We start from the raw sequence: 15,959 nt of genomic DNA, 5'->3' as shown, positions 1-15,959 counted from the left end.
TGGGTGAAGTGTAGGTTGGTAAAGAACTTGCAAAATAGCCATAGTTACATTACTCTTTTGATAGAATAAACATGATTAATAATCGTGATTATAATTTTGAGGAAACTGTGGCACTGGCTGTCGTGTTGATTTAATGTCTTTTATCTTCAGTAGATTTCATCTAAAGCTGTGGCTGGAAGTCATTTGTAGTTGTTGTGTTTCTCTTCAGTGATTCTGCTTGTTAACAGCAGGTGTTCATCACTAATGCTCAATCAACTTAATTATCTCATTAACTTTATCTCTGCTTCAGTGTTACTTTAACACTATTAGAGAGGGACCTCTGAGCAGATGTAATCTGAGCAGAGTTGATTTAACTCTGGGGATTTTGCTGTGTACCCAATACCTAAACTAACTACCTTACTAACTATTAATTTAAAAGTATAGTAAACTATATTTACTTTATGCAAGTGCATTTGAATTATTCATTACTTCTAGGTACATAGTTTCACATTTTGTTATTATTTTAGTGTATTGCCTAACCTAAATTTCTCTTTGGGTATTAATAAAGTTGCATGAATTAATTAATTCATTCATGAATACTGATGAAATGTTTCGGGGGGGTCAGAAACATTTTTTAAAGAAATTAATACTTTTATTCAGCATGGATGCATTAAATTGATCAAATGTGATGGTAAAGACATTTATAATTTTGCAAAATATTTCTATTTCAAATAAATGCAATATTCATCAAAAAATCCTGAAAAATATGTATCATGGTTAGCAGCTCAACTGTTTTCAACATTGATAATAATCATAAATGTTTCTTGAGCAGTAAATCATCATATTAGAATGATTTCTGAAGGATCATGTGACACTGAAGACTGGAGTAACAATGCTGAAAATTCAGCTTTGATCACAGGAATAAATTATATTTTAAAAATATATATTAAAATAGAAAGCAGTGCTTTTAAATTTTAATAATATTTGACAATATTACTGTTTTTTTTCTTCTCTTTTTGATCAAATAAATGCAGCCTTGGTGAGCAGAAGAGATTTCTTTCTAAACATTTAAAAAAGTTTCAAACAGTATTGTTTAAATATAATTAAACCATGGCAACTCTCTGCATTTATTGATAAGCATAGAATGATTTTAGGCTTAGTCTTGATGGACCAGATCCATGAATGATGAACATAGCTGAAAAATGCACATGAAATTGGTGAATAGAATTTGAGCTGCTGCAAGGAAAGTAGGAAGATCTAGGCGGTGGTGCTGGGGAGGGAGGAGGGCTGGGAAAATTCCCATGGCGCGCTACACTGAGTTGATCCAGTTTAGGTCAGAAATAAATTAGCCAAAAAGATCAGCTTTAAGAGAAGCAATCAGCTGCTTGGAAGGGTTTCATGACTGAAATAACAGCTTTGTACACGTATATAGTCAGCTAGTACAGCTTTTTATAATCTTACGCTGTGAGCAGGACTCTCCCGTCCACCCCGCGCTGCACTCGCACTGACCGCTTACAGCATCACAGCTGCTGTTATTGTGACAAACACACGTCTGAGAACAGCTCGCTCCATACAATCCAGCGGGACACGCTACAGACGAGACCGACACAAACATCACTCACGGGAAAACTGGGTCATTTCGTGAAAAAAAGAGTGACAGATGTGCTCATAAAAGAAAAAATATATAATCATACAAGGTTTTGCATAGATGAGAAAGATTAAAACCCTCTTTTTGTTTATCAATTTCACAAGTGAAGAAGTTAGCGAATCATCACACAACTTTTACACACAGAAGTCTTAAAGGTACAGTAGGAAAGCGTGAAGATAAAATGCTACAAAACCTTAAAAAAAATAAGCTCACTTTGGTTACAGTGTGGACCGATCCAGCCTGGCCGACAGGAACATTCACCATTGACGTGATCACAGAGACCCCCGTTCATACACACACACTTCTGCTGACAATCCAGACCATAGAAACCCTGCGGACAAGCTGAACACACACACACACACAAACACATGCATATAGTCAAAATTCTGATCATCAGTATCCCATAACGTGACTGATGTTGAGTGGAACAATCATACTGTACGTTTTTCACAGAACGTTCCAGTCCAGCCAATCTTACAGGTACAAGCTCCGCCCACATGGTCACATGATGCCTGGTTTTCACACTGGCAGCGATGCTTACAGCCCGGTCCAAATGAACCAGCAGGGCATTCTGGGACAGACGTACAACATAGAGAGCATCAAATACTTGATGGATACTGAAACATTTATTACATGGAATATAGACGGACTGTCAAAACTAAAAATAATTCATATTTTTATCATATATCATATCTCCATGTATTTTTTTAATAATTATTATATATGGCACTTTTATGAGCTCATATGAATTGACATGGAATATCTGTACATTTATAAAATGTAAAACAAGTCAAAAAGGCTTTAAAAATGTTGCAATAATAGGATCTTAGATATACATTTTCCATAATATATTTGTATATATTTTAACCTAAAATGGTGTTGATAAAAATGTTATCTATCAAAAATCCATTTTATTTGTATCCTTTTATTTTATTTTATTTTATTTTATTTTATTTTATTTGTATCCTTTCATTTTATTTTATTTTATTTTGCATGTTTTCCAATTATTATTTTTAATAATAATCATTTATAACAGATTTTTAGGTAAAAAAGGAATATAAAAGCACCATTAAATGTAAAATAAAACAATAAATGTAGACATGTCACCACATACAGTACAGTCCAAAAGTTTGGAACCACTAAGATTTTTAATGTTTTTAAAAGAAGTTTCGTCTGCTCACCAAGGCTACATTTATTTCATTAAAAATACAGTAAAAAACAGTAATATTGTGAAATATTATTACAATTTAAAATAACTGTGTACTATTTAAATATATTTGACAAAGTAATTTATTCCTGTGATGCAAAGCTGAATTTTCAGCATCGTTACTCCAGTCTTCAGTGTCACATGATCCTTCAGAAATCATTCTAATATGCTGATTTGCTGCTCAAGAAACATTTATGATTATTTTCAATGTTGAAAACAGTTGTGTACTTTTTTTTTTCAGGATTCCTTGATGAATAGAAAGTTCAAAAGAACAGCATTTATCTGAAATACAAAGCTTCTGTAGCATTATACACTACCGTTCAAAAGTTTGGGGTCAGTAAGAATTTTTATTTGAATTTTTTTGAAAAGAAATTAAAGAAATTAATACTTGTATTCAGCAAGGATGCATTAAATCAATCAAAAGTGTCAGTAAAGACATTTATAATGTTACAAAAGATTAGATTTCAGATAAACACTGTTCTTTTGAACTTTCTATTCATCAAAGAATCCTGAAAAAAAATATTGTACACAAATATTTTGTACAATTGTACACATTAAATGTTTCTTGAGCAGCAGATCAGCATATTAGAATGATTTCTGAAGGATCATGTGACACTGAAGACTGGAGTAATGATGCTGAAAATTCAGCTTTGCATCACAGGAATAAATTATTTTGTGAAATATATTAAAATAGAAAACAGTTATTTTTAATTGTAATAATATTTCACAATATTATTGTTTTTACTGTATTTTTAATTAAATAAATGTAGCCTTGGTGAGCAGATGAAACTTCTTTTAAAAACATTAAAAATCTTAGTGGTTCCAAACTTTTGGACTGTACTGTATATAATGTTAAACCAGAATCAAATATTAAATACACAATATAATTGAACAATTTTGATATTGATAGGACACCATAAACTGCATCCACAAACAATGACGTTTCTTTAGCACCCTTTTATGTTGTTGAACATGCATGTGTGTGGTTAAAGTAACGTGTGCACATGTGACACTCACTCTGATCACATCGAGGTCCAGTGAAACCCGCCTCACACTGACAGCGTCCGGTCTGAGCGTCACACCCTCCGTCACTGTTTCCACAGTCACACACACTCGCACAGTCCAGACCCCAGCGGCCCGCGTTACAGCCTACAACACACACACACACACACACCATCAAAATAATGACAAATAACTACATTTCATTTATTTTTTACATTAAAAAAACATAGAGCATACCCTTCCTGCAGCTGTGGCCCGTCCAGCCGGGAGGACACGAGCAGCGGCCGGTCACAGGATGGCAGCGTCCTCCATTATCACACATACATCTGAGCTGACAGCCCACACCGAAGCGGCCTGCGGGACACACTAAACACAGAGAGATTCAGAAACACCACATACAGGAGAAACTTGTCTGTATTTGAGAAACAGATCGTCCAGATTTACTCACTGTTCTGACACAATCTGCCGATGAATCCAGGAGCACAAACACACGTGCCATTACGCCGGTCACATCGGCCTCCGTTCTCACAAGCCGGACACGTTTCCCGACATTCAACACCCCAGCGACCCTCTGCACACTCTGATGCACAAACATGCTGTGTGTTTGAACTTAATTTATGAACATGTTCATTTATAATTAACATAATTATATAATTTGACACTCATATTATGTTCTGGGTCAGTTTGACCTGATGTCGGAAATAATGGAAATCATGAAATACATGTAACCATTATTATGAATCACATGATACAAGGGTTAAACAACATCATGCATATGAATAAAATACTGTATAAAATACTGTAAATAATGCACTCATTTTTATCATGAGCTAAAGGTCTCGCTTACAGATGTAAAAACAATTGGCTCAAGATAAGCATGACATGTTAATGTCAGTATGACAATTTCACCTTTTTCACAACGTTTTCCGAACGTTCCAGCGGGACACATGCATTGGCCAGTGATCTTGTCACATGGTGCCCCTGAACAGTCACATGACTGAGAACAGCCAATCCCAAATCTTCCATCAACACAATCTATCACAGTAATGACACACTAATTAAAGTCTTGCATCACATTCAATTTCCACATGCAGTTTTATTGCAGTGTATGATTGATTTAGCACCTTATGGCCTTATTGGCATACAGATATATTATACATCTATAATTTGACCTAACATACCTTGGTCACATTTGTCTCCTCTCTTTCCAGCTGGACACTGTGGTTGGCAGGCTCCAGTCACATGATCACAGGTCACTCCATCCGGACAGGAGCACTTCTTCTCACAGCCAGAGCCAAAGAAGCCTGATTCACACTCTGCGAGGAAAAATCAGATCAGATCATGTATCGCCATCTTTTTCAATTTTTTTTTAACTATTCATTATTTTATTTTATTTTTTGTATTTTGGGTTGCATGTTTTCCAATTCTTTTCCTTGTATTTCTTTAAAGCATTTCAATGCAAATTAAAAAAATATTTATCAAAATATATTAAAATTATATTAAAATGCTGCTTTAACGTATATATTTTATATATTTTTATATATATAATCTATTTATTTTATTTTATTTTATTTTATGCATGTATTTTTGCATGTTTTCCCAATTCTTTTCCTTCTATATATATAAAATTATATATATATATATATATATATATATATATATATATATATATATATATATATATATATATATATATATATATATATATATATATATATATTGTTTTTTTTTTTATTTTTTTTTTTTATTTAATTTAATTTTAGGATTGCATTTTTTCCAATTCTTTTTCTTGTATTTCTTTAAATCACTTTAATGCAATTTTAAAAAAATAATAATATATTTAATATATTTATTTATTTATATATATTTTGTTTTGTTTAGTATTGCATACTTTTCCAATTTAAAATAAAAATTAAAAATATATTTATTTTATTTTGTTTTATTTTTTATTTTGGGTTGCATGTTTTCCAATTCTTTTCCTTGTATTTCTTTAAAGCATTTCAATGCAAATTAAAAATATATATAAAAATATATTAAATTTATAATAAAATGCAGCTTTAACATATATATTTATTTTATATAACTTTACATATATAATCTTTTTATGCAATGCAATGCAATGCATGTTTTCCCAATTATTTTCATTCTATATATATATATATATATATATATATATATATATATATATATATATATATATATATATATATATATATATATATATATATATATTATTTTTTAATTTAATTTAATTTTAGGATTGCATGTTTTCCAATTCTTTTTCTTGTATTTCTTTAAATCACATTTCAATGCAAATTTAAAATAATAATAATATTTTATTTATTTATTTATTTATTTATATTTTTTTTGTTTTGTTTAGTATTGCACACTTTTCCAATAAAAAATAAAAATTTAAAAATATATTTATTTTATTTTAGTTTATTTTTGGATTGCATGTTTTCTAGTTCATTTCCTTGTATATCATTAAAGCATTTCATCAATACATCAATAACACTTTAGACGCTTGTCAGACGGACCGTCTTTACAGTTGTCTCCCTGGTAACCAGGCTTGCAGATGCAGGCTCCATGGCGACGGTTACACTCTACAGTGTTCTGCTGGACACACCGACACTCTTCAGAACAGCCTGGACCGAACATCCACTTAGGACACGCTGCATGAACACAAAATAAACAAGTTGGAAATCACACTCATAAGGTATGTGTTAGTGTTCAATTTAATTCAAGCCATTAAATGCAACTGGACCCTATTTTAATTACTCCACAAAGTGTAGTTTTAAAAGCAAAGTGTAGTTAAAATGGCAAATTTAGACTCACATAGGTGGCAGAACCTTCCGTACAGTCCCGGGTCACACAGACACGCCCCATAAGTTCGATGACACCGTCCATTATTAGCACAGTTACACTTCTTATTACAGAACTTCCCATAGAGACCCTTAGGACAACCTGAATTGAGTGCATCAGTAAACTCTACAATCATGACAATGATATATTTGCATTTTGTCTATTATATGATGTGAACTGACCATCCTGACACTGCTCTCCACTGACCCCTGGTGGACAGCGGCAGCTCCCAGTGACCGGATCACACACACCGCCGTTCTTACACTTACAGCTCAATGAGCAATTCCTGCCGAACCAGCCCTCCGGACACGCTGGGCAACAAACACACGGAAAGAAAGAGGTCATGACCTTTTAAAGACATAAATGAACAGCGTCTAAAAGATTTTAAGATTTTAATTTTATATATTAATAATGCAATCTTAAAAATGATCAATAATAATTATCTTAGTGTAAAAACTCACTTTCATTACAAACGATTCCCGTCCATCCGTCAGGACAGTCACAGCCGTTCCTGTGTTTGTTACACACTCCTCCGTTAGCACAGTCCTCACATGACAGACTGCAGTCGAAGCCGAACGAGTCATTCAAACATACTGCGCACAGCAGATGAAAAGATGTTCACATTAAAAAGGGAAATTGCAAAGGGAAATCACAACAATCGTATACAATCGCTAGGTTTCTTACTGAATTTCTCAGTTAAGGTGTTCTCAGCGCGCAGTTCTCCCGTGTCGTCCTCATAGTCATCGTATCGCTCCAGGATCTGCTCATAGTCCTGCAGGATGGTGAGTTGAGGTCGGGGTTTCTTCACCGTCTGACCGCTGCTCAACGCCTCGACCGACTCCTCCAGCACTGACACACAAACACACAAATGCTTTAAATGCTCCATATGTGGACCTAAATAACATTACACTGCATAAACTGTACTTGAGCTGTTGTCATTTGGGTGAAAAATCTTCCGTTTTGACTTAAAATCCTGAAAATTGTCATCAAACTATGTTATCTATGTTAGATTATTTATCAGATGTCCAGGAATAAAGATCTCACCATGGCCTTGATCAACCCCCAAGTCATGCCGTAACATCACAAAATGATGTTGATTTAACTAACTTAGATTTTTGTATTCGATCACTTCAGCACAATGAGTCAGGACAAACATTTTCATCAAAAACATTATAGAAGAGAAGTTACGAGTTAAGAGAAGTCTTATTTAGAAACACAAAATAAATGCAAAACCATTTAAAAATAAATGTAATAATTGTAAATAAAATAAAATAAAATAAAATAAGTGGTGCCGTTTTTGCGTTTTAATTTGGTGTGATTACAGTTTTTTCCAATTGCTAACACACTAAAATGACATGCACAGCACAATTATTTAAACTGACACACAGAGAGCAAAACTTCTTCTCAAGTCTCCAAAAGTCTAAACACCTTTTCTGTTTTACACACATTTTGCATTTCAAAATAGCACTTTTTAAATTCACTAAATACAGTTCTCTGCATAAGACACAACAATCTGACATAAAGTCACATGTTTGCCATTTCAAAACACTGCCATTCAAAATGACACTACATGAGCTAATTGGCCAATTACATGTGCCACCTGGCCAAACACCTCAGTGGTTAATTGTTAACACTTCAATCAGGATGTAAGCACTATGAAAAGACCACAGGTGAGAACCTTTTTTTTTTACAACAACAATGGAAGACATTGCAGAGAGAGGAAGAGGAAGAAGAAGAGGAAGAGGAAGAGGGGGAGGAAGAGTGAGAGGTAGGGGTAGAGCAGGTAGAGGAGTTCATGGCCAAAGAAGACCGACACTTTCAAATGAAATCAGAGCAACCTTAGTAGATCATGTCATCAACCATGGGTTGACAATGCGTGAGGCTGGACAGAGAGTGCAGCCAAACTTGAGCCGTTTTACTGTCGCCTCTGTCATCCGGACCTTTAGACTGGAGAACAGGTATGTAACCAAAATTTCATGTAGTACACATGTAGTATACCCCATGTCATAGTGTATCAGTTGGGTGACACCTGTTTACTTAGTGTATGACATCAGCCATTCATGAACTGTACAAGTTTCCTGTACAATGTACTCTACTGTGGGGGAAAATATTTAGGCTGCATTGTCCAAGCCCTATATATATTTTTTTTATTTTTTCTAAAGGACTGAGAGACGATACCATGGGGTACAGGAAGCTGCCATTGTAAACTTGGTTTTGGAAAATAATGAAATCAGATTACGAGAAATTCAAAGCCACATCATCCAAGACAACACCTTATTCAACAACATTCAACGAGTTAGTCTGTCCACATTGGCTCGCATTCTCAAGCGAAACCAAATCAGAATGAAACAACTTTATAAGGTGCCGTTTGAGAGAAACTCTCAAAGAAACAAAGAGTTCAGATGAGCATATGTGGATGTAAGTACTATATTGACTGCAGTACACTACACACAACATTGTTTCCCAGTGTACTGGATAACACCATATTGAGTGATTTTTGTTCTTTGTTTTCAGGGAGTACTGGAAATGGATGCTCATGCAATCCCACATGAGTTCATCTTTATAGATGAGGCTGGGTTCAACCTAGCAAAGACCAGAAGAAGAGGGAGAAACCTCATTGGCCACAGAGCCATTATAGATGTTCCTGGCCAACGTGGTGGGAACATCACAATGTGCGCTGCCATCTCCAATATGCATGGTGTCCTCCACCGTCATGCCAAACTTGGACCATACAACACAGCCCATATTCTCACATTTCTGGACAGACTTCACAACATTCTCATACCACCAGAGCGTATGAATGATGCAGACCATCAAAGAAACCGGTACGTTGTAGTATGGGACAACGTGAGCTTTCATCGTGCAGCCCCAGTCCAAAACTGGTTTGCTGACCACCCAACATTTCTCGTGCAATACCTCCCACCATACTCACCATTTCTGAACCCCATAGAAGAATTCTTTTCGGCATGGCGGTGGAAGGTATACGACCGGCAGCCCTTTGTGCGCATGCCTCTTGTGCAGGCCATGGAAGAGGCATGTGATGAGATTGATGTGGGTGCAATTCAGGGATGGATAAGGCACTCAAGGCGCTTCTTCCCTCAATGTCTGGCAAGGGAAGATATTGCCTGTGATGTTGACGAGGCGTTGTGGCCAGACCCGGCTGTGCGGCAAGATGCTGCCTAATTATTTTTCTTGCCTTTTTTTTTTTTTTTTTTTTTTTTTTTTTTTAACTAATATATTTTTTTCAGAAATTTTCTTTTTCAGTTTACTTTTTTTGTAAGAATATTTTTGTTCAGTCCCATGTAAATATATCTGCTGTGCTTATGTTGTACTGACTTGTTTACTGTAGTGAAGGAAAAAAAAATAAAAATGTTGCAACAGCATGTGTGTGTATCTGCAAATATTTCTGTGCATGTGAACAATCTGATACATATTTTAGTATTATGGCAAAGCATACTAAAGATGGGGGTGCTTTTCATTATGCCCAACAGTGTGTAGGTGGTTAGGCAAAAATCTGGTAATATGAATGAAGTGTGTGCCATTTCATGCAAAAGTTTGATTTTGATAATGCTCTGTGTAGTTTCGGTTGCAGTGCTTCATTTTGCAGGATATATGAGGTATTTTGCAGTTTGGGTGTGTGGTTTTGTGAATTGTGTTAAGTGTTTTGATAAAACCAGACTAGTTTGAAAAATTGTGTGTTAGCAATTGGAAAAAACTGTAATTATGGAAAAAAGTATGTGTGCAAATTATTAATGTTTTTTTTTTTCATTTGAATAATTAATAGGCACATGATAAAATAAAATAAAATTATAATAAGTGGTGTTGATTTTGCGTTTTAATTTGGTACGATTAATTATGAAAAAAAAATAGTGTTCAAATTTTTAATGCTTTCTAAGCCAAAATTGATGTGAGATTGATTTGATTATTTAATAGACACATCAGGTAATTCATTAGATTAATAAAATAAAATAAAATAAAATAAGTGGTGTTGATTTTGCATTTTAATTTGGTGCGATTAATTATGAAAAAAATAGTGTTCAAATTATTAATGCTTTCTAAGCCAAAATTGATGTGAGATTGATTTGATTAATTAATAGGCACATCAGGTAACTCATTAGATTAAAAATAATAAAATATAATATATATTTTTAAACTATAATGACTGTTTTCAAAGCATTTCTTCTTTAAAATAATTCTAGCAGAGTTTTCTGTGTATTAGTTATATTAATTACCTCAAAATTCATTTAATGTTCTGAACTGGAAATGATTATGAAAAGAGCACAGGTTCATGACAGGCTGAGAACTCACATATACAGGAGCGTCTGTCTTCATCGAGACGATACCCGCGTCTACAGGAACACAGGAAGGAGCCGGCGCTGTTCAGACACGTGTGATCACATCCTCCGTTGGCAGCCAAACACTCATCTATATCTGTAATCAGTCAATTTAGTGAACATATTTCTGATATTTCCACACTTTAAGCACCATAGTGGATATCTGTAAAGTATGTACAGTATATACACACTTAAATCACTGGAACCTCTGGAAATGTTTGAGCATCATACCGTCACAGCTGCATCCATCAGCGTTCAGACGATATCCGGCTGTACAGTAACACTCATAACCTCCAGGATAGTTTGTGCAGTCATGTTCACAACACGAGCTGCCGTCGACACACTCGTTTATATCTGACAGACAGAACACACACCGTTACCTTACACGATTACCATACTTGTGCAGTAAAACAGGAAATGGCCATATGTAGTTTCCTGTACCGATGCAGGTCTTGTGGTCGTCGTCCAGCTGGTATCCTTGGTTACAGCTGCACACGGGTCCACTGGTTGAATGTTCGCAGTGATGAGAACAACCGCCGTTATTATGATCACAGCTGTTTATGATCTCCATCTCGATACCTAACAGAGAGAAACACACAAATACAGACAAGACGTGTTTGAAAGTCATGTATCAATTCAAATCTATCTATCTATCTATCTTTTAATAGCAAATATGCAGCATTATACTGTATATTTAGAATACAGTGGCTCTGAAATGTTGCATAGAAATAATTAAAAAAAATATTCATATGATTATATATTATATGATTCATATATTTATAATAGAAAAGTATTATCCTACATGCTTATTTATTAGCATACATATTACATATATTATATAAATAAATACATTTTTGTATTTTTTTTTATTCTAAATATATAATGTAGTATATTTAGTTTTTTTTCTGTCCTATTACAAATGTACATATTTACATATATTCAGCATATATATATATGTATATATATATATATATATATATATATATATATATATATATATATATATATATATATATATATATATATAATATACTATAAAAACAAAAAATATAATATAAATAATATCAAAATAAAATATATAAATATAATAATATAAAATATAAAATAAATAAAATATATCTGTATATATTCGGTGGCTCTGAAATGCATATGGCATAGCTATAATAATAAAATATTCCTATTATATATTTATAATAGTCAATAAATATCCTATTATATCCTATTATCCTATAATGTATAATGTAGTATATTTTATTTTTTCTGTCCTTTTACAAATGTACATATATACAGTAAATATGTAAATATATAGTTAGCTACAGGAACATTATATATTTCATACCCATTCTATTCTACTGTATTTTATATGTATTAAAATCTGTTCTGTACTTTTCTATCCTATTATGTCATATCCATTCTATTCTCTATGCATTTTGAGACATTCAATTATATGTGCATTCTATTTTATTCTATTCTATTCTATTCTATTCTATTCTATTCTATTCTATGTGCATTCTATTCTATTCTATTCTATCCTATGTGCATTCTATTCTATTCTATGTGCATTCTATTCTATTCTATTGTATTCTATTCTACTCTATTCTATGTGCATTCTATTCTATGTGCATTCTATTCTATTCTATTCTATTCTATTCTATTCTATGTGCATTCTATTCTATTCTATTCTATCCTATGTGCATTCTATTCTATTCTATGTGCATTCTATTCTATGTGCATTCTATTCTATTCTATTCTATTCTATTCTATTCTACTCTATTCTATGTGCATTCTATTCTATGTGCATTCTATTCTATGTGCATTGTATTCTATTCTATTCTATCATATGTGTATTCTATTCTATGTGCATTCTATTCTATTCTATTCTATTCTATCCTATGTGCATTCTATTCTATTCTATTCTATGTGCATTCTATTATATTCTATTCTGCTCTATTCTATTCTATGTGCATTCTATTCTATTCTATTCTATGTGCATTCTGTTCTACTCTATTCTATTCTATGTGCATTCTATTCTACTCTATTCTATTCTATGTGCATTCTATTCTATTCTATTCTATGTGCATTCTATTCTATTCTATGTGCATTCTATTCTACTCTACTCTATTCTATTCTATTCTATGTGCATTTTATTCTATGTGCATTCTATTCTATTCTATGTGCATTCTATTCTATTCTATGTGCATTCTGTTCTACTCTATTCTATTCTATGTGCATTCTATTCTATGTGCATTCTATTCTATTCTATGTGCATTCTGTTCTACTCTATTCTATTCTATGTGCATTCTATTCTATGTGCATTCTATTCTATTCTATTCATTAAAGAGCCAACCACATCTGAAAGAGACTACAAAGAGAAACAAATGATTTGATGGATTTTTTCTCATTTTTACCACATATGTGAGAGACGTGACATCAGATCATACTCACGATAGCACTGCTTGCCATCAACACCCAGCTCATAGGCAGCAGGACACACACACATGAAAGATCCTCTAGTGTTACGGCAGCCGTGAGCGCAGTCCGCCTGGCCCGTCTGGCACTCGTCAATGTCTGAAGCAAAGAAAACACAGTGCAAACACATGGACACAAAGACGCAACTTAGCATGATCACTGAGTGAAGACATGAATGTGACCAATGCAACAGTAACGTAATATCAGCTTTCTATTCTATGAACATGTGACACAAACTCTACATTCTACACTTAATATAGGTTACCTTCACAGGTCTTGGCATCTTCAGCCAGCTGATATCCTGGACGACACTCACAGCGAGCCTGATCTCCATCCCTGCGGCACTCCTGGGAACAACCTGCGTTCTGCTCCGCACACGGATTCTCCACTGATGACAGGAGCAGATCGTGTTATTACTATCCATACAGTTATTAGGATGTTGGGTCTAAGTGGGCGAATCTCACAGATCCTGTAAGAAACTTGTCATATTTCACCCCAAAATCAAAAAAGACACCCCAGAAGAATAGAGTAAAAAAATTACTTATAGACTAATACATTAAAAAAATGTAATAACTAATTTAAAAAAAAAAACCAAACAAAAAAAAACATCACCACAATTTCTCAATTGACTGATTACATTAAGAACTGAATATATTTTGTGAATTACAAGTTTTATGAAATATTATGTTTAAATATGAAAATGAGGAATTATCTAATTAAATATGCATATGCATTTTAAAATTTGCATACATTTTCAGCACAGAAATCTGATCACTGTATAAAGCCAAAATTTTAAATTCTTGTTTCATTTTGTTGAAATAATAGCAGATTTTCTCAGAGAGAATTTTGAATATCTCTTTTTTTATCACGCCATAAATCAGAAAATACATTTTCATCAAGTTTTTAAGAATACAATTTTGTATAAAATATTATGGGAATATATTATATGAACAAACCTCTGTAAAAACCTTCAGAAATATTAATTGTAATTGAAATCTACAGATGCAAATAGATAATGTGTAATAAAATAAACACTCAGTTTATTTTGGATGTTTACTTTCCACTAGTCTAAAAATATATGAGGTGGTTTTGCTTGTAGTGTTTTGCCTAAAAAATATATATTTTGCATAAATACAAATATATATTTTCCTTGCTGTAACAGCAAGACAATGCAATATATATATAAGTTACATTGTATTTTAATCATTTGTAAGTCTTTATATATCATGGTATAGGCTTTGTTTGTTGTACCACCTTTGATTTAAGCTGATTTAAATAAAAAAAAATAAAAATAAAAAAATGATTTTAGTGAGAATATCAGAAGAAAATGTGCCTTTTGTCATAGAAAATTATCACTAATTTTTTTGAGGTGAAATGTGACATGTTTGGTGAGAGAATTTATACAAGGAATTTCACATCATCATCATCATCATCATCCAGCTGCTCTGACCAACTCATCTCTCATATTAAGTGTGTTTAACTTGTGTCTGTCCATCCAACAGCTGCAGTGAAACGATGTGTCCACAGCCAACAATTACACTTTTACAGAAACAGAATGGCAGAAATTATTCTGCAATCACGATCCTTCATCAGAGCAAGAGACGTCTGTGTTCAACTCAACATGACCTCAGAGACGGGTGAGAACGAGACATAAAGACATGTCCGGGCTGAAGTCACCAGTTTGTGATATTATGTCATCCAGTCAATCAAAGGGCAACTTCATCCCAAAGAACTAAATTATATTTTTACTAAACCTCCTTGAGCAGTTCTTGTGATTCTTTGGGAACTTCAAAGGATGAGAGCGCTTGGCTTCAAACACATTTGAACAATAAAACATTAAAAATAATGTTTTAAATGACTTGCACAGTTACACCTCCGGTTCATTCTCTGTCATTAAGACACTTATTAGTATTTTCAGGCATTTAGGAATAGAACTTTTCCTGCATTACATGTCAATGGTGTTTAACAAAAGCTTCTCCAAACAGCTTCACCTTCTCCTGAAGTCATGATGACTTTGTTCTCACCAAAATGTCTTGCATAAAGATGTTTTTAAGTACAAATATCCTCCCAATTCTATGAAATGGGGTTTGGCATCAATGATGTTAAAGCTATAATAAATGATCTGTGGGGGATCTTTTGAGCTGAAACTTCACAGACACATTCTGGGGACTTATATTACATCTTGTGAAAAGTGGCATAATAGGTCCCCTTTAAATTCTGTTCATTAAAAGCTTGGCTTGCCAAAACTTGCACTTGGTGCTTTTGTCCATTTTGGAGCTTTACAACAGCTAGTTATATGGAAAGAGATGCATGAAAACTTCTACTTTTGTGTTTCACAGAGAAAAAAAAAAAAAACATATGGGTTTTAACATGACAAATAAATGCTTTTTAAAGGAATGCACATCTTATTCTTTTTTTGTAGCTGAGATAAATTCTATAATAACAAAATAGCATAAAC

General features: G+C 33.3%; 1 protein-coding gene across 4 annotated transcripts in view; it reads right to left on the bottom strand.

The window, feature by feature from the left end:
- megf6b (multiple EGF-like-domains 6b) overlaps positions 1-15,959 on the bottom strand; it is a 94,723-nt gene that overhangs the window by 20,455 nt on the left and 58,309 nt on the right. For 2 of the 4 annotated variants that reach the window (XM_067387092.1, XM_067387095.1), the window contains exons 8-25: positions 13,767-13,889; positions 13,478-13,600; positions 11,474-11,611; positions 11,264-11,386; positions 11,007-11,129; positions 7,383-7,547; positions 7,160-7,291; positions 6,881-7,009; positions 6,672-6,800; positions 6,374-6,508; positions 5,018-5,152; positions 4,746-4,871; positions 4,285-4,416; positions 4,074-4,202; positions 3,852-3,983; positions 2,070-2,198; positions 1,841-1,969; positions 1,441-1,569 (exon numbers count right to left, since the gene is read on the bottom strand). In XM_067387092.1, the coding sequence (XP_067243193.1) occupies positions 1,441-1,569; positions 1,841-1,969; positions 2,070-2,198; positions 3,852-3,983; positions 4,074-4,202; positions 4,285-4,416; positions 4,746-4,871; positions 5,018-5,152; positions 6,374-6,508; positions 6,672-6,800; positions 6,881-7,009; positions 7,160-7,291; positions 7,383-7,547; positions 11,007-11,129; positions 11,264-11,386; positions 11,474-11,611; positions 13,478-13,600; positions 13,767-13,889 (2,361 nt within the window). The remainder of the gene's footprint in view (positions 1-1,440; positions 1,570-1,840; positions 1,970-2,069; positions 2,199-3,851; positions 3,984-4,073; positions 4,203-4,284; positions 4,417-4,745; positions 4,872-5,017; positions 5,153-6,373; positions 6,509-6,671; positions 6,801-6,880; positions 7,010-7,159; positions 7,292-7,382; positions 7,548-11,006; positions 11,130-11,263; positions 11,387-11,473; positions 11,612-13,477; positions 13,601-13,766; positions 13,890-15,959) is intronic. The other 2 variants (XM_067387093.1, XM_067387094.1) reach the window with 2 other exon arrangements.

The sequence above is a fragment of the Chanodichthys erythropterus genome, chromosome 6, assembly GCF_024489055.1.
Source record: "Chanodichthys erythropterus isolate Z2021 chromosome 6, ASM2448905v1, whole genome shotgun sequence".
In the NCBI taxonomy this organism is placed as follows: Eukaryota; Metazoa; Chordata; class Actinopteri; order Cypriniformes; family Xenocyprididae; genus Chanodichthys; species Chanodichthys erythropterus.
The sequence above is the reverse complement of the archived record's forward strand: the minus strand, read 5'-3'. Positions and strand labels throughout refer to the sequence as shown.